This window comes from Balaenoptera ricei, chromosome 14, assembly GCF_028023285.1.
Source record: "Balaenoptera ricei isolate mBalRic1 chromosome 14, mBalRic1.hap2, whole genome shotgun sequence".
In the NCBI taxonomy this organism is placed as follows: domain Eukaryota; kingdom Metazoa; phylum Chordata; class Mammalia; order Artiodactyla; family Balaenopteridae; genus Balaenoptera; species Balaenoptera ricei.
In genome coordinates this window covers 26,731,667-26,755,675 of record NC_082652.1, presented here as the reverse complement: position 1 = coordinate 26,755,675, position 24,009 = coordinate 26,731,667, and the positions used below count along the sequence as shown (strand labels likewise).

General features: G+C 57.9%; 1 protein-coding gene across 1 annotated transcript; it reads left to right on the top strand.

Annotated features, from left to right (window-relative positions):
- The first annotated feature begins 134 nt into the window (after positions 1-134).
- Positions 135-23,095, top strand: PPIL2 (peptidylprolyl isomerase like 2). Its single transcript, XM_059895371.1, has 20 exons — positions 135-267; positions 1,786-1,835; positions 3,773-3,818; positions 5,531-5,593; positions 6,494-6,545; positions 9,168-9,219; positions 12,182-12,273; positions 12,801-12,890; positions 13,723-13,798; positions 14,497-14,657; positions 15,663-15,738; positions 16,185-16,291; positions 16,449-16,538; positions 16,741-16,774; positions 17,306-17,423; positions 21,605-21,661; positions 22,245-22,317; positions 22,426-22,488; positions 22,577-22,716; positions 22,900-23,095. Exons 1-20 carry the CDS (start codon positions 236-238, stop codon positions 22,994-22,996), a joined length of 1,569 nt encoding a protein of 522 aa, XP_059751354.1. The 5' UTR covers positions 135-235; the 3' UTR covers positions 22,997-23,095.
- Positions 23,096-24,009: the final 914 nt, after the last annotated feature.

The following is a 24,009-nucleotide window of genomic DNA, read 5'->3' as shown; positions in this document are numbered from 1 at the left end:
GCTCAGCCCCGACGCGGCCGAGCCAACCGCGAGCTCAGCCCAGGGACCCAGGGAGCCGCCTGCGCCGGCCGGGCATGCGCTTGAGCGCCAGGGACCACCGTTCCCGGCGTGCCCAGCGCCCGCTTCCGGGGCGGGTCCGAGAGACCCGGAAGTAGTTACGGAGCTCGGCCGAGAAGGCGCGGTGTGAGTAGTGTGCCGTTGTTTTTCCTCGCTCGCTGCTCCTGCCGCCGCCGCCATGGGGAAGCGGCAGCACCAGAAGGACAAGATGTAAGTTGAGCCGCCGCCGGGAGCGGGCCTGTCCGCACTCTGCGCCGCGCCGAGTCCCTCTCGACGTCGCTTCCCCGGAAGCTTCCGCCGTCCCCCGGCGGGGCGGCTCCCCGAGGCGCGGGTCTCCCCGGATCCCGTCCCCTCGGCCCCTCCGCTTGCCAGCTCTGACCCCGCCGGCTTTCCCCGGGCGCGGTTCTCGCTCCCTAGCCTGCTCACGGGCTACAGCACCTTACAATTAAAACAAACTCACCTGGCACCACCAGCTGCCACCGAGTTTCTTTGATTTTTTTTTATGACAAGAAGAGGAAGATCTCTGTCGACCGGCTGTTTTCTGCTTTCCCTTTGAAACCATTCCAGTCGGGCTCTGCCCGCTGCACTGCTCTTGTCGTGATCCTGTAACTTCCGTACGTCTCCATCCGGGGGTCAGTCAGTCCTCAGTCCTCGTTTTGTTGGGCTTCTCAACAGCGTAGGACGCGGCTGACCGCCTCTCTCCCTCTGAAGCCCTTGTACGGTGCCTGGGACACCACACTCTTTGTTTTCAGGCTACCTCAGGGGTCTTTCTTTGTTGGTCTCCTTTGCTGGATCCTCCTCCCCCCGTTCCGGACCTCCTACGTCTCCTCCCCAGGTTCCCTCTCCATTTACATCCTGCCCCGGGGGATCTCCAGTCTTGCTTAGGACACCTCCACTTGGAGATCCGATGGGCTTCTCGAATTCAGTGTGCCCCGCGGGGAAGCAACTCTTGATGTTCAGCACCTAAGCCTGTTCCTCCCCCATTTTCCCATCTCAGTGGTCACACCGCTCTCCGCTCGCTGGGGTCAGAAGCCCGGGAGTTTCCCTCAGCTCCCTCTGCCTCCTGTCCATCAGTACGTCCTGCTGGCTCTTCCACGAATTGACCGCTTCTCACTCATCCACCAGTTCTCCCACAGGTGGAGTTGATGCCAGCTCCTTCTTGGACCTTTGTAGTCGTCCTCAGATTGGTTTTCTGCTGCCTATTGCTTGACCCTCTGCACACAGCAGCCAGAGTGATGCTTTGAGGACTTATGCTGGATCAGGGTCCTTCCATCCTGCCTGAAGCAAATCCAGAGTCCTCCCACGGCCCGCGAGGCCCCTTGTGATACGACCACCACCCGCGTCTCCATCATCAGTGGCCCCGTGCCCCCATGTGCACTCTTTTTCAGTGGCTTTGCTCTTCTTTGGGAACACACTAGCTTTTCTTGCCTCAGGGCTTTTATACGTGATTAGTCGGCTTGGTCCCTCTGCCGGGAAAGCTCTCTCCCCAGGTCTTCATGTGGCCAGCTGCTTCTCATTGTTAACCTGCTATTTGGAGCAGGACCGTTTGGGTTTGCTTACGAGCTTGCGTATCCCCGTGTTCTGTTGTGTTTTTCACTATGTGCCTGACACATAGTACGTGTTAAATAAACATTTTCCGAATGAGTGAAATGATTTCGGTCATCAACTTCTTACTTCCAGAGACTTCTTTTTATAAAGGGGTGGTAATAAGATTATCTCTCTTTCCAGGTACATTACCTGTGCTGAATACACTCACTTCTATGGTGGCAAGAAACCAGGTAAGGCCTGAAATCCTTCTGTTCCTTTTGGTGTGTGGGGGGGTATAATTTAGGAATGATGTCTTCACAATGCAGTAAGTGTAAAAGTGAACAATTAATAAGAACGTGGAAACTGTAGTAGACAAATGGGCTGAGGACACAGTTCACAAAAGAGGAAATACACTAAACATAGGAGAAAATGTTTAATATTGGTGGTGATTTTTTTTAACATAGGTTACAATAATATTTTCTCTGTCAAGTTAATAAAGAATACAAAGAACGGGGACTTCCTTGGTGGCATAGTGGTTGAGAATCCGCCTGCCAGTGCAAGGGACATGGGTTTGAGCCCTGGTCCGGGAAGATCCCACATGCCGTGGAGCAACTAAGCCTGTGCACCACAACTACTGAGCCTGCGCTCTAGAGCCCAGGAGCCACAACTGCTGAGCCCCCACGTGTCACAACTGTTGAAGCCCACATGCCTAGAGCCTGTGTTCCGCAACAAAGACAAGCCACCACTATGAGAAGCTCGCTCATTGCAACGAAGAGTAGCCCCTGCTCGCTGCAACTAGAGAAAGCCCGTGTGCAGCAACAAAGACCCAACGCAGCCAAAAATACATAAATTAAAAAAACAAAAAGAAGAAGAATGCAAGGAACAATAATACCTAAAGCTATCAAGGCTGCAGTCAAAAGAGCACTGTCACAGTCACTGGTGGGAGCAAAACTGGCCCAGCCTCTTGGAAAGCAAAGCTAAGAGGGAGACCCACAGCAGGGGTGTTAGTTAGGGTTGTGGCAGAAACCCACCTGCGGTATGTACTTTTTCCTCTAAGCTCTTTCTTGATGTACCCCATGTTTTGGTTCTGTCTAGAGAAAGGTTTTAGTACACAGCAATTCTTTTTTTTAAATTTATTATTTATTATTTATTTAATATTTTTATTTTTGGCTGTGTTGGGTCTTCATTTCTGTGCGAGGGCTTTCTCCAGTTGCGGCAAGCGGGGGCCACTCTTCATCGCGGCGCGCGGGCCCCTCACTTTCGCGGCCTCTCCTGTTGCGGAGCAGAGGCTCCAGACACTCAGGCTCAGCAGTTGTGGCTCACGGGCCTAGCCGCTCTGCGGCACGCGGGATCCTCCCAGACCAGGGCTCGAACCTGTGCCCCCTGCACCAGCAGGCAGACTCTCAACCACTGCGCCACCAGGGAAGCCCCCACAGCAATTTTTGCACTGGGTAATTTACATCAGCGTTTTCTTTTGTTTCTTTTTTCTTTTTTTTTTATCTTAGCAGGTTTTACTTTATTATTTTTATCGACGTATCGTTGACCTATAACACTGAGTGACTTCCAGGTGCACAATGCAGTGGTCTGATATTTCTGTACGTTGCAAAACAAAACCCAAAATAGGTCTAGTTACCGTATGTCACCACACACAATTTATTATTATTATTTACTTATTAAAATTTATTTTATTTATTTATTTTTGATTGCATTGGGTCTTCGTTGCTGCACGTGGGCTTTTTCTAGTTGTGGCGAGCGGGGGCTGTTCTTTGTTGCAGTGCATGGGCTTCTCATTGCAGTGGCTTCTCTTGTTGAGGAGCACGGGCTTTAGGCGTGCAGGCTTCAGTAGTTGTGGCGCATGGGCTCAGTAGTTGTTGCTTGCGGGCTGTAGAGCGCAGGCTCAGTAGTTGTGACGCACGGGCTTAGTTGCTCCGCGGCATGTGGGATCTTCCTGGACAAGGCCTCAAACCCGTGTCCCCTGCATTGGTAGGCGGATTCTTAACCACTGAGCCACCAGGGAAGCCCCACACACAATTTTTAAGATATCATTGACTACAGTCCCCATGCTGTGCGTTTCATCCCCGTGACTTACATGCACTTTTTCTTAAAACGTAGTTGACTTGTTGGTAGAGCACATCTGTGAAATTTTTTACAGAGTAAGTTTTCTGTCCTTTATTTTCATTTTGCACAGATATCGCACAAACAGATTTTCGTCGTCTACCTTTTGACCACTGCAGGTAAGAGTTTGGAGAGTTTAACCTTTCCCTCATGATTGTTCTCGGGTACTCAACTGTTTGACAGTGAATCTGATCCCTGGAGATGCAGGTGTAGCTTCTGTCTGCGTTCTCCCACTCGGATCTTCCGTGGACTGGAAGAAGGGACCCAGCAATGGAAAGAAATGATGATGGTTTTCTGCTTGTTCTGTGTCTCCATTTATGTGCATTGTCTTTTAACCTTGTTCTTACCTACAGAGGTAGGTAGGCTCTGTCATCAAGCCTGCCTTACAGTTGAGAGAACCAGTGCTTCGAAGAGTGAGCTCCCTCTCCCAGGTATCCCATCCAGGAAGTGGTCTGACTCTGAGCCCAGGGCTTTCATGCTTTCCTTTTGGTCCAGAGTCTGAGTAGTGACAGCAACCCCGATAGTCATGATACTGGGGCCCCTCCCCCTTCCCTGAGAATGCAGGTCACTGTGGGGACGGGGAGGGACCCAGCTGCACAGCCACTTGGATGTCTCTTCCCACCCTCGTTAGACTAATGAACCGCAACACATTAGGGCTTGGGGTAGTGGGCAGGTCTGGTGGTCCCCATGGGCCTGAGTTTCCCCAAGTTTGAGCCATGGTCAGCTCTGTCCTGGACACACGTATCTACACAGCATTCTCCCCACCTTGCCCTCCTCTCCCTCTGACCAAAGTTCTGATTCCATAGGTCAGGGAGAGCCTTGAGAGCTGACCAAGCTCTCCTGGTGATCCCAGCACTGTGGTGAGGCAGGTCAGCCGATACCACGGGGCAGTGAGGGGGCAGGGGAGGCTGGGGGCACAGCCGCTGAATCTGCCCAGGGCTCCCAGGAGGCTCCCCATGTGGTGAGTGAGGGCTTCACCTGTTTCACTTGCTCAGGAAGTATGAACAAGTGAGGCCCAGACATCATCAGCTGCATTTCTCACCACCGCCACCAGTTTTGTCATCAGCCTCCTGGAAGTGTAGTCTTGTAAATTGGTTCTATGGAAATCTTTGGTTCCCAGTTCTTCCAAGAGGTCTCTGCTCTGTGTCTCGCCCATTTTGTAACTACCTTGGGTTCTGGGTAACACGTGCTTTGAGAATGTGCCCTTCAGGCCCTGTTGGGAGAAGACGCATGTTCACTGTCTTGCTGTTTGGAGCTTGCCTTGTTGTTGGGTCCTGCTCTGGTCGGTCCCCAGCAGTACTACTGGGTTAGAGTAGAAGGTTGGGCCAGAGGGGGCGGTGGTGAGGTCTCCCCACAAGGGGTCCCTGGGGCAGCATCCGGGGAGGTGACCCCAATGCTGCCAGGCTGTCCAGGTCCTGGTGCCTGACCTGTGCTGACCGAACTCGTAGGTGACTGATGTACAAACAAGCCAAGTCAGCCAGGGCTCTTGATGACTAGTGATGGAGACCCCAGGCCAGAAGAAAAGGTTATTGGCTCAAGGAAGTCCACCGGATACCATCCTCCTCCACCTGTGGGCTCTGCTTTTCCTATGCGGACCCTCCACGAGGCAGGAAGTGGCCTTCGACACCCATATCCCTGCATTGGAACTTACCCAGGGCTCCCGGGCGTCAGGTCTTGTCTGAGTCCCTTATCCACTCCTTGGAAACATGGCGGCAACGGAGCCTGCTGTGCAGCCAGGAGCAGGCAGGGCTCCTCCAGACCATGGTAACACCCCCAGAGTCTCCTGGGCTGGGAGGGGGCAGTGCTCAGCAGTGACCCTGTCCTTTCTCAGTCTCTCTTTACAGCCCTTTGTCTACCCGGTCTGCACCCCCGAAGGCGTCGTCTTTGACTTGCTGTGAGTTTTCCCTTGACTTCTGACTAACAGATGTGGTGAGATTGTTGGCACCCACTCAGGAAGGGGCTGTGGGGCAGCTGGAGTGTTTGGGCTCCGGGCAGTGCTGAGCCTGGACACGCCGAGGTCCCGGCAGCCTCGGGAGCCCTGGATGGGCCTCAGGCACGAGGCGGCAGTGCTGCTGTGACCTCTGCCTGGAGGGGCGTTGGCCTCTCCCCCGTGTGGGGGTCCCTAGTGCTCTAATTCGCACCCCGTACCTGTTAGAGTGTTAATGAGCTGAGTAGCTTTCACTTCATGAAGGCAGAGCCATAGTTGAGGCGCATACTTTTCTAGTGCTTCCCTTTGAAGCTTTATCCTCAGTTTTATGTCCCAACGTAAACCAGCTTCTGTAATTGTCTCATAGTTCAGGCTCATTTTAGAAGATTTGGAAAATACTTCAAAGAAAAAGGGAAAATTGGTCATAATTGCACTGTACAGGGAAAGCACTGTCAATATCTGTAGTGCTCTTTTTCTGGGAGTGTATTTGTGGTAACCTGTTTGAGATCATACTGTTGAAGACAGTTCAGGATCCATTTTTCACTCAGATGAGAGCTTTTTTCCCCTATGTCATTCAGAATTCTCTGGAAGTGTGATTTTTGATGCTGGCCCAGTATCTCATTGTATGTACGTCTTTTTCTGTTAATGTTATTTATCCACGTTTATGCGTAACTGGAGTAAAAACCCTGAACGTACTTTGAAGCCCATGTAGCCAGAAATATTCCCCCGTTTCCTCTGATGAGGCAAAAAGTGAAGTGGAGTATAGCCCCTTCCCAGCTCCCCCCAGAGGCAGGCCCCCTGCACTGTGGCCCTGTCGCCAGGCTGCACCCGCCCTCCCGCTGACGCGCACTGTCCTCTTCCCTTCAGGAACATTGTCCCTTGGCTTAAGAAGTATGGGACCAACCCCAGCAACGGAGAGGTAGGTGGCTGTGCAGGAGCTTTGGTGATGCCGGTGAACACCAGGTGTCAGGTACAGGAACGTGGTGGAGGACCCACACCGGTCCTTTCTGGAGTGTTCCCCACTTGTGTGCACGTGTGCAGGCATCTGTCTTACCTCAGTCGTGGACGCAGTTGCTCGGTGATCCCACTGCCCCTTGCTTCCACCCCCGAGGTGTCGGTGCGTCCGGCCCTGCCTGCGTCCGTGGTGGCTGCGTGTGCCCTCCTGTGGTGGCACAGTTCTGGGGGGCATTTGGAGTTCTGCTGTTGCAGATGGTGGTCACACATGCGGTGTACCCCTGGGACTGCTGGACGCTGGGGGCTGCGTTTTAGGCTTGGTAGCTCCTGGCAAGTTGCCCCCTGGAGGAGTCGCACTGTTCCAGACTCCCAACAGCGGCGTGTCAGGGGAGATGCGCGTCCCAGACCCTCGGCAGCTCTAGGAGTCACCTGTCTCTTTGGGTGATGTAGCTTGTGGGCACCAGCGTTCTGTGACGTGCACTCTGTGGAGAGTTAGGTTAAGCAGCTGTTGATGTGTCACATGTACAGGTGCAGGAGAGAATCTGGAGTTGAGTTCCAGCATACTTCCCTGCTGGACACCCCCCGCCCCTCCGCATGCCTTGTTGTAAAGCCCCGGGGCGCCCACTTTCCGCTCCTTCCGCTGCTCTCTGTTCACTTCTCAGTGCGCCTTCCCTCTGCCACATTTATTCGGTTGCACCCATTCACTCACAGAAAGGGGTTAGCCGTGCAGCACGGGGCCTGGCGCTGTGAGCAGAGTGGGACGGGATGCTGACCAGAGGAGAATGGGGGACCTGGGGATGTCTGTGGAGCAGTGCCATGGAAGCTGTGACCTGGGGACGATGGGAGATGGCGGCAGATAGTCTGAGTTACATCAGGGGGGTCTTGCCAGCCCTGGAGGGAGCCTGGCTTCGTTCTGGATGGGCTGGCGGCCAGATGGGTTAAGCCGTAGCGAGCTGTGATCTGGCCTGTTTGGAAGCCTGGCTCTGGCTGCTGTGTCGGGACCAGACCTCAGGGAGGTGAGGATGGAAGCAGGAAGGCAGCAGGGGCCGTGTACTTTCTGGGCAAGAGGTGCCGGGTGAGCCTGGGCTAGGGTGCAGGCTAAGGAGGTGCAGTGCAGGGGCTAGAGGTGGGCAAGCAGGGAGGGCGGGGCCTTCTGCAGACCCTGGGAGCCAGGTTGGCTCCCCCAGGGTGTCAGCCTGATGGAAGTCCGGCCTGCGTTGGGGGAGTGGCGGGCAGTGTGGTGACTGGCACTGCGGAGCTGGGAGCTGGGCTGGGTGGTGGTCAGAGCCCGTCTGCCGGGATGAGGCCTGGTCAGCTCTGTGACAGACCCTGGGGGCCCTGTGGAGAGTGGAGGCTGTCATTGTCATCGTCTTTGGGGAGGCCTAAGAGGACCTGGTTGCGCTGAGGCTAGGGGGAGGGAGGGAGGCAGACGAGGGGTGTGAGCAGGGTCCTGGCCACCAGCCTCGGACGTGTGAAGTGTCGTGGGTTCAGTCTTTGCTCAGCTGTGCGCTTGTTACCTGTGTTCTGGAGGCGGATGTGTACTCTGGGGCCCTGGGCGGTGGCCTTGTTTTCGGGATTCACTGCCTCCCCTGGGATCAGGCTGCAGCTGTGTCGAGGCTGGAGCTTGCTCCTCTGTGGGTGGGGGCTGTGCTTTGCCGTCGCCCCCAGCCCCCCGTGTTTCCTGGTCCACGTCTGGCCCCCTGTCCTTGGTCTCCTCGGTAACTGTGGACGGCCGCTCCCCGGGTGATCCCCAGCCCCACAGCACGCCAATCGCCTGCCCCCAGCCATCGCTTCTGCTGCGGGTGTCCTGTCAGGGAGTCTGTGGTGCGTCCTCAAGCGGGGCCCGTGCCCCTCCCGGCCCGTGCCCAGAGTCCCCGCGGCCGCGGCCCTGAGGACCATCCCTGTGGTGTCAGCTGCCGTGAGCTCCTGTCACCTCCCAGGGCCCCAGGAGGAGGGTGCTGTGTGTAGGTCTCCCTGGGCTGGCTGTGCCTGGGGCGGGCACCCACCATCTGTCCACAGGTGTGTGCGGGGGGGTGGTTGGCTAACGAAGGCAGGGCCGAGGTGGCTGTCGGGGAGCGGGCACGGGGCTGGGCCCGGGGACTGTGCCAGGGGAGGGAGGACGTGGGGCAGAACCGGGTTCGGCCCTGGTGGAAGGATGCCTGGCATCTCCTCCGGGTGGCCCTTGGAGCTGGCCGGCACTGCAGGGCCTGTGCCTCCCCATCCAGGGTCTCCGCTGCCCCCTCGCTTCCTCTGACGGAGGCCTCCCCACTGGGCGGCTTTCCTCTGGCTGCTGGACTTTGCTTTATTGTCCAGGTTCCTGGAGGAGAGGTGAGCTGCAGACGAAGTCCAGAAGTTTTGAGAAAGGATCCCGTCCCATCCCCTCTTGGCATTTGCGTGTATTGACTCCTCTTCCCCCACGTTGTAGTGCCCGGTGTTTCTTGGGTCGTCACACAGCAGAACAGCAGAGCAAACGCCTGGGTCCCCACTGCCCAGCTAAGGAGATATTGATTTGGCCAAAAAGTTTGTTTGGGTGCCTTTGCCCTTCTTCATGTGAGTTACTTGTTATTATTAATTACGCTTCTTTCAGAAACTGGACGGGAGGTGTCTGATCAAGCTGAACTTTGCAAAGAACAGTGAAGGTGAGTAATCCTTTACAGCCAGTTCTAGGATTGGCCCGCAGGACCCAAGGCCCCCGCCTCTCACCAAGTTTTTGTTCCTTTCTGATCAGGCTGGAGGCTTGCTTTTGATTTCTCAAAGGCTAATAATTTTTTCTTAAAGGTCCAGATGGTTTAAAGCTGGGGTGGAGGTGAAACCTCAGGCTTGGGGCACTTCTTCCCACAAGGGCACTTGGGCCATGTGGGCTGCCGGTGGCCTTTGTGGGTCCAGCTGGGCCCCACGGGAGACAGGCCCTACCTGGCCGTGGCTCTGGTCCAGTCATCGTTGGAGACAAGCTGCTCAGGCTGCGGCCCAGGGCGGGCGGCTGGGCAGTGGGTGTGGGGGGTCTGACGGATTTGCCAGGTGGCTCTTGGGCTGCTTTCCGCTCGGCACTGGTCATAAAGCTGCAGTCCAGTCCTGGGGTCCTGCTCTGCACCCCTTCACACCCTCCACTGTTCTCGCTGGCCAGACGCCTGCGCCGAGGCGACCTCCGTGGACACCGACCTTGTTCTCCATTCTCTGTGGGCCTGGCGCCGTGCCCTGGGCGCGTGCGGGTGCTGTGGTTGAGGTCGGTGTCGGGGCTCGCTGGGCGGGTGTGTTCCGGGAGATGCTGGAGCAGCTGAGGCTGGCCTGGCTCCCAGCAGGTGCCAGATGGCAGTGAACGAGCAAGCAGGCCTTGGTGGCCAGGAGCACAGCACCCCATGGATGGTCCCTGGGTGCCGTGTGGCTCCCTGCTCTGAGAGTGGGTGATTCGGGGAGGCCCTCGGTGTGTCTCCTTCACAAGTGTTTACTGAGCGCCTGCTGTGTGCGGAGAGCAAGACAGGCCAGGTCTCTCCCGGAACAAAAGGGAGGGAGGAAATTGGAAATGAGATCACTGTAGTGCGTCAGGTGCTGCGTGTACCAGGTCAGAGGTAAAGCAGGGTGAGAGAGGGTCACAGGACGACTCGCTGACAGGGTTTGAGTGTAAATCTGGGGGGAGGGGGAGGAAGGGCGGGGGAGGGGAGCCCTGTGGGGATGTGGAGAGAGCATTCCGGGCAGTGGGCTCAGCCTGTGCAAAGGCCCCGAGGCACAGCCAGGAGTCCAGTGTTGCTGCATCAGGGTGAGCGGAGCGGGAAGCAGGGTCTGTGGTCCAGAGTCAGGTGGGATGGGGTGCAGAGCAGTCATGCGGGGCCGGGGTGGCCATGGGAGAACTCAGAGATTCCAGCAAGAAAGATCTGACCTAACTTTGCCTTTTTTAGAGTTTTTACTAACTTTGATCTAGAGATGCCTTTTTTTGGCTTTGTTTTGTCTTTTAGTTGAAAATTTTTTTTTTAAATTAATTTATTTTTGGCTGCGTTGGGTCTTCGTTGCTGCGCGTGGGCTTTCTCTAGTTGTGGCGAGCAGGGGCTGCTCTTCGTTGCAGTGTTCGGGCTTCTCGTTGCAGAGCACGGGCTCTAGGCGCGCGGGCTTCAGTAGTTGTGGCATGCGGGCTTAGTAGTTGTGGCTCGTGGGCTCTAGAGCGCAGGCTCAACAGCTGTGGCACACGGGCTTAGTTGCTCCACGGCATGTGGGATCTTCCTGGACCAGGGATCGAACCTGTGTCCCCTGCATTGGCAGGCAGATTCTTAACCACTGCGCCACCAGGGAAGTCCTTTTTTTTTTTTAAAGAAAGCATTATTTATTTTCTTTCTATTTTTTTTGCTAATTAATTTATTCTTGGCTGCATTGGGTCTTCGTTGCCGCATGTGGGCTTTCTCTAGTTGCAGCAAGCAGGGGCTACTCTTCATTGCAGTGGGCGTGCTTCTCATTGCGGTGGCTTCTCTTGTTGCAGAGCATGGGCTCTGGGTGTGCAGGCTTCAGTAGTTGTGGCACATGGGCTCAGTAGTTGTGGCTCACGGGCTGTAGAGCACAGGCTCACTGGTTGTGGCACATGGGCTTAGTTGCTTCACGGCATGTGGGATCTTCCTGGACCAGAGCTTGAACCCGTGTCCCCTGCATTGGCAGGCGGATTCTTAACCACTGCTCCACCAGGGAAGTCCCTAGTTGAAATTTTCAGGGATGTGAAAGTAGAGAGAATTAGGGACTTCCCTGGCAGTCCAGTGGTTGGGACTCTGCGCTTCCACTGTGGGGGGGCCCGGGTTTGATCTGTGGTCTGGGAACTAGGATCCCGTGGTGCAGCCAAAAAAAAAAAGAAAGAAAGTAGAGATAGTGTGTGACTCCCTGCCCCGTATCCATCCCCAGCTTCAGCTCCCATCCATTGTCAACGTGTCTGATTTTACCTGTGCTTGCATTCTGCACCTACTCAGGTGATTTTAAGCAGATCCCTGACATCGTACTATCTCCTGCTTAAGTACTTTAGTGTGCATCTCTAAAAGCTAAAGATTTAAGAAATAATAACCACAATACCATTGTCACATCTAAAAAGTTAGTAGGAATGCCATAGTATCATTGACTATCCAGCCAGTGGTCAAGTTTCCAGAATGCTCTCATAATTATTTTTTGTAGTTTTGAAATCGGGATTTTTAGAATCTATACAACTCAAGGTCTCTCATCTCTAAGTGTTCCCCTTTCTGCAGTGTTCTTGCTGGGACTTGAACAGGCTCCCTGGCTGCGGGCGGGTGTTGGTGGGGCAGGGCACGGAGGGCAGCCGGGGCTGGTTGCAGTAACCCAGGCGAGGGACGCAGGATGTACGGGGACGGGTCAGGGTCTGAAGGACGGGCTACTGGTGGGTGGGCAGGGGTGACGGACGCCCGAGGTGGAGAGGGAGGCCAGGTGGGCTGGGGGCTGACAAGGCCGACTTTGCTGAGGAAGGCCCTGCAGGGGTTGGGTCTTGCAGGATGAATGGGAATTCATGCTCTTGGAGGAGGAGCTTGAGCTATGGGCTGTCCCTCGGGTCCGCCCTGGGCGTGCTGACGCAGGGTTCCGCCTCTCCCGCTCTCTGACCTTGGGTGTGTGCCTCCTCTCCAGGGAAGTACCACTGCCCTGTGCTGTTCACCGTGTTCACCAACAACAGCCACATCGTGGCCATCAGGACCACCGGCAACGTCTATGCCCACGAGGTGGGTCCTTGGGAAGCCCCAGGCCGGCTCATGGGCTGAGAGCCACCGGTGCAGCCAGGAGATGGCGGGGCTTGCTCGTGCCCTCCAGACTGGACCGGGGCAGTTCTTCCCACTGAGCAGGTCCTTGTTCCCTGGTGCCCCCCACAGGCATCGGCAAAGACCCTGGAGGGACCTCAGCTCCTCGTGCCGCCCCAGGGGAGCATTTCCACACCCGTCCTGCTCTGGGCCTGCTTTGGGCTGGGTGCAGATGGCAGGGCTATGGCCCCGCGATGCGGGAAACCCTCCCTAAGCCTTTTTCACGCCCATCCCTGGAGGTTGGCCTCGCGGGGCTCTGGGGTCACGGATTTGGGTGGCTCATTGGGAGACAGATGTGTGACAACAGCAACCTGTCTGGGGTGCAGGAAGCCCCGCCCCTTGGTGGCACACACCTGTCCCCCCACCTTGGTCCTTTCCCTACCTCTGGGTGGGCTCTGGGCTGCCAGGTCAGAGGGCAGGCAACGTGACAGCGGACTTTCTCCTGGCTTTAGGCGGTGGAGCAGCTAAACATCAAGGCCAAGAACTTCCGAGACCTGCTGACCGACGAGCCCTTCTCCCGGCAGGACATCATCACCCTGCAGGTGGGTGTCCCCTTCCCTGCCTGCCCGGGGACCACCTGCCCAGGACCTTGGCTCCTCCTGCCTCAGTGGTCTCGCGGCCCCCTGCCTGCGTAGCTCCCAGCTGTCCCGGCTGTTGGCAGAGCCCCTCCCGCCCTCCCTGCCCTCAGTCACCCTGGGCCTCCACACAGGCAGTCTCCTCAGTCCGGGGCTCACTACTCCCCTCCGAGGCCGCCCCTGCCATGTCAGGGCCCTCGTCTCTGCCCCCAGAGCCACCTCCACGTCCAGGCAGCCCCGTTGCAGGCCTGAGGGCTGGGGCTGGTGTGCTCGGGACCCAGGGGCGAGTGTAGGGTGTGCCTGTAGGTGTCAGAGCCCCGAGTGAGTTCATGAGAACCCGGCCCTAGAAAATCAGGGTGTCTGGATCCTCCTGTGGCTCATCCCGTTCTAATCAGAGGCCAGTGCATGGCTCTCCCCAGTGGTGGGCTCGCTGTCCCCAGGGCAGACCGTGGGGTCAGTCTGGCAGCCGGGCTGAAGGGGGGAGGCCTGCAGGAGGCCTGGAGGTGGGCACCCCACGTCCCGTGCTAACAGCTAAGGGTGCTCGGCTGTGTGTGGGGAGAAGGGGACGCAGCTGGCTGAGCAGCCATCTGTGCCACTGTCCCCGCCCCACCCCTGCTCGTCACCCTGCGCAGGGCAGAGTCCCTGTTGACCTGCAGTGCCCATGCAGCCCCCAGCCTCTCCCCTCCAGCCTGGTCCCTGTGCTGGTCCACCCGTCCTTTGCTGCCCAGCAGCCGCACGGCCCAGGACGGGTCTGGCTGTGGTGCCAGGCTCACTGCCACACGTGTTCTTTTTGCCATAGGACCCCACCAGTTTGGACAAATTCAATGTCTCCAACTTCTTTCATGTTAAGAATAACATGAAAATAATAGACCCAGGTATGTATGGCCAGGGCTGGCCCGGGTGCCAGGGACTTGGGTAGAAGAGCCTGGGCGAAACCCCCCACCTCCCTGGGGCTTGAGCGTCTGGGAGTCTCACCCAGGTTTTCACAGGTCTTGCATTTCCTGAGCTGATGCTCCATTGTTCTGTGCTGGGGTTGGCAGACCACCCTGGCCCATGCCTGCCATCGGGGGCCAGACATGTCGGTGCCAGCCGGGCCATCACCATGATGCCCAGCCTGGCCATCTCCCCGCCACCTCCGCCCCATCAGGACTTGGCTCTAGGTCTGTCAGAGCTGCTTCCTCTCCCATGTGCTCGGGGGCCTGGGTGGGCCTTCTCCTCAGAGATTGTCTGTGTCCCACCACAGGGATGGGCCATTCGTGCTGGCCGCTGGGTGGGTATGGAGGTCCCATGAAGGGTGGTGAGTGCTCATGGCCACTGGGTCCTGTGATGCGAGGCTGTGACCCCTGGGGCTGGGGCCAGTCTGGGGACAGGGCAGTGGCCTCGCTCTTTCTTCCCCCACTGGCTCCTCCCTGGGTTGTTGTGACCAGGAGGCTGTGACTGTGACAGAGGCTCTGGTCACTTCAGACTCGTGTCCCAGCCGGGGCTCTCAGCGGCTCTGGCCTCCTGTCCCCGTCACGACATCTGGGGATGCTGCTGGGTCTCGGCTGCTCAGGGCGACTGTGCTGTTTTGTAGATGAAGAAAAGGCCAAGCAGGACCCATCTTATTATTTGAAAAACACGAACACGGAGACCCGAGAGACGCTGCAGGAGCTCTACAAGGAGTTCAAAGGCGACGAGGTGCTGGCGGCCACCATGAAGGTCCCCGAGAAGACAAAGGTGGACAGGCTGAACGCTGTGAGTAGGCAGCGGGCCTCGCTGCTGCCCTCTCTGCTGCTCGGGGCACTTCTGGGGATGGGGCTGCACTGAGGCTGGCCCAGCAAGGCTGGGGCCACGGACAGGTGTGGCCGGCCCGGAGCAGATGTGCTGGGTGGACAGCTGCCTGGTAGCTTCAGTGGTTCCTCGCCCCACAGCTGCCTGGGGTATGGGCAGAGACACTGCCCTGCGAAGCTGGTTACTCGGTGCCCAGAGCAACCTCAGGGGTGCCAAGCTGCTGGGGGGAGGGAGCCAGTGGTACTGGGGGTACCTGGCACCCGCCCTCACCTTCTCGTCCCACACAGCCCATGGTTGGTCCTGGGACCCCCAGTCGGCAGTGAGGGCACCAGGGTTTGCACCCTGGCTTGTCAAGCCCCAAAGCTGCCCCTCCCCTATTCAGGCAGGACCTGGTGAGCTGGGGCTGGGGGACCCTGGGGGGGGAACTCTGAGGTGCCCCCCTAAAGAACTGTCCAGAAAACTAAGCGTGCTAAAAGAAGAAGGTTTGTCGTTTATAATTTAATCCCACCTCTAACACGATGGTTCTTAGCATTTTGGTGTATTTCTTTCTCATGGGAAGAAACTTTTTTGTCCTTCTGTTTAGAGGGAAAAAACCGTTTATTGAGGCTTACTTTTTCCTGTAGGGACTTGACACATTTAAAAAGAAGCTCAAGTTCTTGGTGCTCTGAACCCCAGAGATGCCCAGGCTCCGCCTGGTGTGTTTTTCTGGGTTTCACTTAATGTGAGAGCTTTGGCAGCCGGGCCTTCAGCCCAGTTGAGGCCCGTGGGCTGCTGGCTCACTGTGCTCCCGCTCCCTGGGCCCTTGGGGAGAGGCCAGTGCGGGCTGGGCTGTCCTGTCCGCCTTGGTAGGCCCCTGCGGGCGCCTGTGGGTGGTGGTCAGGGACACCTTCCTGGAGGAAAGGCACCGAGCAGGGCCTGAGCAGCGGGGTGGCCTCCCGGGGCTGAGGAGCCACCGTGGTTTCTCGGCAGGCCCACTATTCCACCGGGAAGGTCAGCGCCTCCTTCACCTCCACTGCCATGGTTCCCGAGACCACGCATGAAGCAGGTAGTGGCCTTTGTCTCCACCGCCAGCGTTAACAGCGGCCAAGGGTGGGGCGCCCTTGTCCGTGCCCTTCTCAGCGCTGCTCTGTCGTGCCTGGGCTTTGTGGGCTCGTGGGCAACTCAGGAGTGGCCAGGCATGGCCCCTTTTGAAAGTGGGCTTGTGCTTGGGATAGGGGCGGCTGTCCAGGGGGCTCCCTGGTGGTGGGAGGCCCTCCCCATGCTGGGGCCACCCCACCTCAGGCTCCAGCCCAAGTCCCACCTTGGTGTTGCCCCCAAGCCCCCTTCCTCTCCTGTTCTTGGCTGGTAGGGCTCCCCCCCTCCCCTCCCCCCTCCCCCCAGCCCTCCCCTCCCCACATTGAGGAGCCTTCAGGCCCTGCTGCTCCGCCCTCCCCGATGCCCCTGGGGGCTCCGGGCCACGGGCAGGCAGGCAGCTCAGGCCTTTGCTTGCAGCCGCCATTGACGAGGACGTGCTGCGCTACCGGTTCGTGAAGAAGAAGGGCTACGTGCGGCTGCACACCAACTTGGGCGACCTCAACCTGGAGCTGCACTGCGACCTGGTGGGTGAGGTGGCCGCCTGCGAGTGCCTGGTTGCTGGGCCTTGCAAGTCCTTCCTCACTTTCGGGGCCGCCTTCCACTGCCCAAGGGCCCTGGGGGTCCTTGGGACCCTTCCCTGGTTGCCACATGCCTCAGGGGAGCACTTTGCCTTTTTTGTAGACGCCAAAAACCTGTGAGAACTTCATCAAGCTTTGCAAGAAGCAGTACTACGATGGCACTCTCTTCCACAGGTCCATCCGCAACTTCGTGGTGAGTGCCGTGCACCGGCCCCCCAGTGCCCACGTGCGGAGTCCTGCAGTGACCCACGTGTACCCGGGGGCCAGCTGGCCACACCAGGCCTCTTGGGGGTGAACCGGGAGGGCCCCATTCTCACCAGGAGCAGCTGGGGGAGGGGGGGCAGGGGGGCTGAGGCTCATGGGTGCGGCTCCTCACTGGCTGGTTCTTCCCGCAGATACAGGGGGGTGACCCCACGGGCACAGGCACAGGTAGGTGCTCGTGCTGGGCCCCTGGGGGCTCTGGCTGCACAGCAGGCTCTGAGGGCAGGGGCGTGGGGACTCTGCTAGCCCCACGTGCTGTCTCTTTCCTCGTTTCAAGGTGGTTGTGAGGCCTCAGCCACAGATGAAGGGTTGGGGCACGGTACCTCCCGCTGGGCCTCCAGGGGCACCCCCTCTGTCCACAGACCAAGGGGGCCCACAGTGGGCGGAGGTTGGGCCCCACCCTGGACGCTGCCCCTCCAGAGCCCCCCTTAGCCTGCCAGCTGCCTGGGCCAGCTCATCCCTCACCCTGTGTGGTGTGAGCAGGAACCACCCGTCTCCTTGGCACTTTACTCCCTGTTCTGGGGGCCGGGCCCTAACCAGGGGCTCTAAGGGCCCTGGGGCCGCGGGGATGTCCTGCGGGGAGTTGGTAATGAGGACCCCAGGGATTGCGCACAGGTTTTTGAGCTGGGCCGCGTCCCAAGAGCTGCGCTCAGCTGGGACCTGGTCATTCTTGCTGCCACATGCCCCCTCCTCCTCCAGGGGGGGAGTCGTACTGGGGAAAGCCCTTCCGAGATGAGTTCCGGCCCAACCTCTCGCACACGGGCCGCGGCGTCCTCAGCATGGCCAACTCGGGGCCCAACACCAACAAGTCTCAGTTGTGAGTCAATGCGCGGCCATGGGAGGGGCCCGGGGAGGGGGTGGCTCCTGCAGATTCTCCGTCAGCCTCGCCCTACATGTTGTGCCACCCCTCCCCCGAATCCAGAAAGTGTGGGGACACGCGCAGACCTGCCTGAGCGCTAGGCGTGTGCACTTGCACGTAAAACGAGTCATCCGGCAACCCCGTGCCTCGTGGTGGTGCCTGCAACAGGCTAGGGCGGCACCAGATACGGGTGTGGATGTGGATGCCCGGCCGGGGGGCAGAGACCCAATGAGGGGTCGGGAATTCTGCTGTGAGTGTTTCGGCGGCGTTAGATACCCAGGACACCCACCTTGGTCCTAGTAGGTCTAAGTTTTGGTGCTGAGAGGGTGAGAACAGGCTAGACGTACAGGCTTGGGCGGCCTGTGTCTAAGTGTCGTGGGGGCCACCAGGAGCAGTGGAAGGTGGGGGGCGGCGCAGGGGAGCTGCGGGGCCGCAGAGGAGAGTGTTTTCCCAGGAGCCACACGCTGCCTGCGGAGGTTGGTTTGGGCCACATGGCCACTGATGGCGCGTCGAGGACGGTTTGGGTGGCGGCTCGCATGCACGTTTGCTGGCTTCACCTGCAGAGCCGCCTGGCTTGGTGGAATGGGGCCCCAGGTGTAGTGTTTCTCTCCCGCTCTGCCTTGTCTAGGAGCTTTATGAGTTCATCTACGTTTCTTGATTTATGATTCTTAAAAATCCTTAAATTTTTACCTGTGTTCCAGATATTTTCCCCAGACTTTAAAAATTTCGTGGGAAGGTGGCACATGTTTTTACATATCTCCTGTGGCATTTCCACTTGTGCTTAAAGAGTCCCCAGTGCCATCGTGCGTGTGTCTCGGGGAAGTTGTGGAAGGCTTTGGTTTTGAGATCTCGCTTGTCCGTGGTGATTGTGTGTGGCATGGGCACAGGGTTTGTTTCCTCCCAGTTGTGCTGGTGTCACTCAGAGCAGTCCCCTCCCCAGGTGGATGGCAGCCTTGCTGGCGACTGAACAGTCAGGATGCCCGTCACAGGCTGTCAGGTGGCTAGTTGGCCCCCCGGCCATCGCGGGCACCGGTGGAGTGGGGAGGGGCCCCCGAAGGGTGGAACACGCCCTCCTACCTGATGGGTGGTCCCCTGTCTTAGGTGACTCCTTCCCAGTGATTTCCCTGCTCATCCTCCAGCGGAGCCCCTGAGAGAGCTTCCCACAGAGAAGGCACTTCCCGCCAGCCATGAGGGCCTCGGGTCATCCTCCTCGTGCCCCGGCACTCGGCACCTTCCTGTGGGAATTGGCTCTCACTCTGTTTGTTGTTACTTCCGCCAACGTTACACTTAACCTGCTCACACCAGCTCCGCACTGGGCTCTGCAGTGAGTTCCAGAAGGAGGTCCACCCTCACTGTCTGTTTGCACGTTGCTTTGGCTTTGATTGCTTATTCTCTAATCTGGACTTTATTCTAATTGGAGCGACATGACGTGTGTTTTATTTATTTATTTATTTATTTAAAAAAATTTTTTTGCGACGTGTGTTTTAGAACAACGGACGTGCGTGGGGTAGTTTCCATCTAAGGATGTGCCTTGACTTCTCCTGTGGATGTCTTCTATCTTCTAATGCGATTTTACAGTTTCTTCACTTGGGTCCTTTGCCTTCCTGGATAAAGCTATTCCTTAAGGATTTTGTAGTTTGTGATATTTTTGAAAACAGAATTTTTTCCCCCTAATTCTGGGTGGTTCTTGTTCATGTAGAGAAAAACTATTACTTAGGCACTTTATCAAATTCTCTTATATTTCCAGTAGTTGTTTACTGAAACTGTCTTAGGCTTCGTAGACATTTCACGTTATCAGCTTGAGGGGATGTCCTCTCCTTCCTGGTGCAGACGTGGTCCCCTCACCGTCGGGCTGTGCGGGGGAGGACATGGGCTCTGTTGTGTCACCCGATCAGGTTTGCTGTTGGGCCTACTTTTTCAGGCGAGGTTGCTGAGTTTGCAGACGCTTTCCTGTAGCGTTCTGTCACTGTAGCGTATGCTGTTTTTCTCCCGGAGGCTGTGGGCCAGCCTTTCTGCTGTGTCCGTGTGTCTGTCCTGGTCAAGATTGTAGACTGCTGCTCCCTCCACATGGGGGCCGGCCTGGGTCATCTGCACTGGTTTGATGGGGTCTGAGTACCGTGGGCGCTGCCCACGGGGCGAGGTGGCCGGTGCCTTCTGGGGGGACAGCTGAGCAGCTTTGGAGGCGAGGCAGCTGTTGTGACCTCGCTGGGCAGGGACGGCCGCAGAGCATCCTGCTGACCCTCAGGTGGGCTTTGCTGCTCCGGCCAAGCACTGATTCACATTTTGCTGGAATGGGACTCACCCATCTCTGGATTCTCAGCCTGTGTCCATGCATCCCCCTCTCTCCCCATCCCTGACCACATCTGTGTCCGTTCTTCCTCGGGGCTTACAAGGGTTGTCTACTCTCACTTTCTCTGTAATTTTCAGTTTCTACCTCGAATTGCTTCTTCCTGGTTTCTGTTCTCTCCTTTCTTATTTTCGTGTCTCTCCCCCTGCAGCCTCGGCCTGTGCATCCCCCGCCCACTGCTTGCTGGTGGCTGGTGGTTCCGTCTGTCTTGTCCTGGCAGGGCTATGTGGCGTTTCTTAGCCCCACGGGGCTGGGTGGGTGCTCTGCGTGCTGTTGGCAGGGCTGGTGGTCTCACCTTTTTTTATTATTTCCGACTCTGCTTAAATAGCCAGTAAAACCGCTGCTGGATTGGTGGCGGTTTTCTCTTTTTATTTCTAATATTATGGGGTGTTTTCTTTGTCTTTTCAAAGAGCTAACTTTAGACTTTATTTCCTTTCTGTTATGTTTTGGTCTCCCTTTTGTTGTTTTTCTGTTTTCCTCCTGTTACTTTAGGTTTATTCCATTCTCTCTTGAGTTTCTTTAACTGTGTTAGAAGTGAGAATAGGAGCCCTGCCTGGCGGCCGGAGGTCGGGGACGCACAATTCCGCGATTTTTGATGTTTGGCAGTCCGATGGGCTTGGAAGGCATGCGCTCCCTGGGCGGCTGCTGACGCGTGTTGATGGAGCTCGGTCCCGCACGGGCTGTGGGGGTGTGGGGGCATCGCTGCACTTCTCCGGGGACTGCTCCATGTTGCGACTGTCGCCACACTTCCTGCCTCTATCCCTGCTTTTAGCCTTGTAGATTCTTGAAGTCTTAAAGCAGTATCTTACACAGCACACACCTAGATCTTGGTTTATTTTAATTCAGCCTGACAGTCCTAAGTGTGTATTTAACTTTCCAGTCACTTTGCTGCTTCTGGTGATCTTAATTTGTTTTCTACTTAGCCTTTTCTTCTATTTCTTTTTGTTTCCTTCTTTTCTCTCTCTCCTGGTTTGGAACTTAAACGTTTTCCTTGTGGCCTCACGTCACGAAGTACATCCGTCTAATGTCTGAAGTTACTGGTTAGCGCCCTTCCCCCCCTCCCTCTCAGTCAACCCGCCGGCTCTCACATCCGTGTCCTCGGGGAGTTTAATTTACCCTTAAAAAAATTTTATTTATTTATTTATTTATTTTTGGCTGTGTTGGGTCTTCGTTGCTGCACGCGGGCTTTCTCTCTAGTTGCGGCAAGCGGGGGCTACTCTTTGTTGCGGTGCGCGGGCTTCTCATTGTGGTGGCTTCTCTTGTTGCGGAGCACGGGCTCTAGGCGCGCAGGCTTCAGTAGCTGTGGCACGTGGGCTTCAGTAGCTGTGGCTTCTGGGCTCTAGAGCGCAGGCTCAGTAGTTGTGGCGCACGGGCTTAGTTGCTCCGTGGCATGTGGGATCCTCCCGGACCAGGGCTTGAACCCGTGTCCCCTGCATTGGCAGATGGATTCTCAACCACTGCATCACCAGGGAAGCCCCCTGATTTGCCCATTTTTATACCAAATTAGACATGAAGATTTTTGAGGTTGGCCCTTGTGTCCCTTTCCCGCATGTGTCTGTGTCCGGACCCCTTCCTGCTCGTCGCCTCCTTTCTTCCAGGCTACAGTCTGTGGTCCTGTAGTCAGTCTCTTGATGGGACGGGCTCTGGGCACAGCGTCGGCCCAGGAGGAGGTTGGTGGCGGTCAGGCCTGGAGGCAGAGCCCCTGCCCCTTCCTGGGCGGCCTGGTAGGGGGCCGAGGCAGGCGGGTGGGGGGGGGGGCGCAGGCTCTCCCTGATCATCCCTCTTTCCCCAGCTTCATCACCTTCCGCTCCTGCGCTTACCTGGACAAGAAGCACACCATCTTCGGGCGGTAAGGAGCTGCACGTGAGGTCTACCTTTCCCTGGGTTGGGCCTGCTCCCACTTGCCCCGTCTGTGTGTCTGCACAAGTGGGGGCTTGGGGCTTCTCTTGGGGGGGGGGATGGGGGTGGGCAGGGAGTTTGGCCCTCTGGACCTGAGACCTGCCCCAGTGGCCTACCCAGCGCCCTGCCTGACTCCCTCAGGCTCTCCCTTGAATGGTCCCGAATCTCAAAGCTGGGCCACATCCTGTCTCTCTCCCCATCTCCTGTCTGGGGCTCGGCACCCATCCTGTGAAGGCCCAGATGGTATTTCCAGCTCTGTGGCTTCATGGTCTCTGTCACACCCCCGCTCTGGTCATAGCACAAAATCAGCTACAGACATTATGAGCGTGGACGGGTCCCGATCAATCTTTGTTGACAGAGCTGGCTGCCAGCTGGACTTGGCCACCAGCCGGGCCCGGGGACCCCGCCCCTCATCTCTGGGTCCTACTGGCTCGTTCTGGAGCCACTCTGTGCCCCTGGCCTGCGCAGGGACACGGCCTTTGTGGGTGCCCTGCCCTGGGCACATTCTCAGGCGCCCCATCGCTCTGCTGCAGGGTTGTTGGAGGCTTTGACACACTGACGGCCATGGAGAATGTGGAGAGTGACCCCAAAACTGACCGCCCTAAGGTATGTGCCTGGGAGCATGGGGGCTGCTCCTCAGGCTTGGCACTGGGTGGGCCCTAGGCGGGCTGGGGGCCTGCGCCAGCTCTGCTCACCCCCTCCCGCCCCCACCAGGAGGAGATTCGCATGGACTCCACCACAGTGTTTGTGGACCCCTACGAGGAAGCCGATGCCAAGGTGAGGGGGGCACTTGGGGCCCGTTCTGTCCCCAGGAGCCCCACCTGGCCCAAGGGCTCCAGGCCAGACACTCCCCTGCCTGCCGCAGATCGCTGAGGAGCGGAAGAAGACGCGGCTGGAGGCAGCGGCCCTGGAGAGCACAGCCAAGACCAGCCAGCCCCAGCAGGGGAGCCAGGGCCCCCAGACGTACCGCCAGGGGGTGGGCAAGTACATCAGCCCGGTGGTCACGTGAGTCTCCACGGTGCCCTCCCTGCACTTACCGCCGGGGGGTGGGCAGCCGGGGGCACGGGATTGTGCCATGAGCTGGCTGCTGGGGGCGCCTTGGTGCAGGGTGAAGGAGGGGGGGTCGGGGCTCCCAGTTCGGGGCCTGGTACCCACATGGCAGCTCTCGTCTGCTGCTTCTCTCCCCAGGAAACGGGTAGCAGAGGAAGAACCCTCCACCAGTGCAGCTGTCCCCGTGGCCAAGAAAAAGCCCAGCCGAGATTTTGGGGACTTCAGCTCGTGGTAGCAGCAGGCTGGCCGCTCTGGATTCTGGTAGGGACTTGGACTGTGTCCCTGAGTTGTCTGCCCTTCGAGCTGCGACTCAATAAAGCTCTGGTTTATTGGCCTGGGTCCTCTTTCCTGGCCTTGGGAGTCCACGGGCCACCTCGTCTCTCCCTGGGTAGGATGGCCTGGCCCTGTCTGTCTCCACCTCTGCCCCTCTGCCTCAGTCAGGAGGGCGAAGCCAGCTGGCTCCCACTGTTCCTGGCAAAGGGCGAGCAGAGGCCCTGGGAGCTGGTGTCCCCCCTGCCAACTCTTCTCCAGCCTCAGGGCCTGGCCTTGTGCTCACACACGACCTGGGGACCTGCTCGGGGGTGTCTCTATTGAAGATCTTCAAAGCCTGCCCTTTCTGCGCCCTCCATCCTGCAGTCCTCCTGACTGTGACACTGCTCCCTTGGCTTCCAAGGAGCTCCCGTGGAGGAAGGAGCTGCCTCCTCCCAGGCCCCGTCTGCTCCTGCTGCGAGGCCAACAGGGTCATCGCTGCCCTCCCCTACTCTCAGCACCTGTGTCCTCGGGTCAGCACGGCCACCACCCCCTTGGGCTCTGGTCCGTTTCTCTCCTTTCCTGCCTCACCCGAAACCTCACGTCAGTGAGTGCCTACAGCTCTTACTTCTAGAAGGTACTGTGGCTCTTTCTGCATCTCTGCTTCTGAGCCCTGGGCCTGTCTCACCTGCCTCCTCCGAGCCTCACGTGCAGGTCCCCACGGATGGCGGCGCCTTCCCTGCGCACGGACCCGCCGTGCAGCCCGTCCTCCGAGGCCCCTGCCCATGACCGTCAGCTGGGACCTGGACTCTATGGTGACCTTCCCACTCCCCCGATGCCTTGGGCCAGGCTGCTGTCCCTCACATCTTCCCAACCCTCTCACCATTGAGGGGCTTACACACCCGTGCTGTCTCTGGGAGCTGGGGTCACGGGGAGGAGGTGGCAGGGCCTGGTGACGGCCAGCGTTAAGTGCCCTTGTGGGCCACGCGGGGACGCTTG

Bases quoted from the DNA above. Each gene is read 5' to 3' on its own strand.
- PPIL2 (XM_059895371.1), top strand. From the start codon at position 236: ATGGGGAAGCGGCAGCACCAGAAGGACAAGAT. The intron at 16,539-16,740 runs GTGAGTGCCGTG...TTCTTCCCGCAG, and splicing joins GGTCCATCCGCAACTTCGTG to ATACAGGGGGGTGACCCCAC. The intron at 22,318-22,425 runs GTATGTGCCTGG...CGCCCCCACCAG, and splicing joins CCAAAACTGACCGCCCTAAG to GAGGAGATTCGCATGGACTC.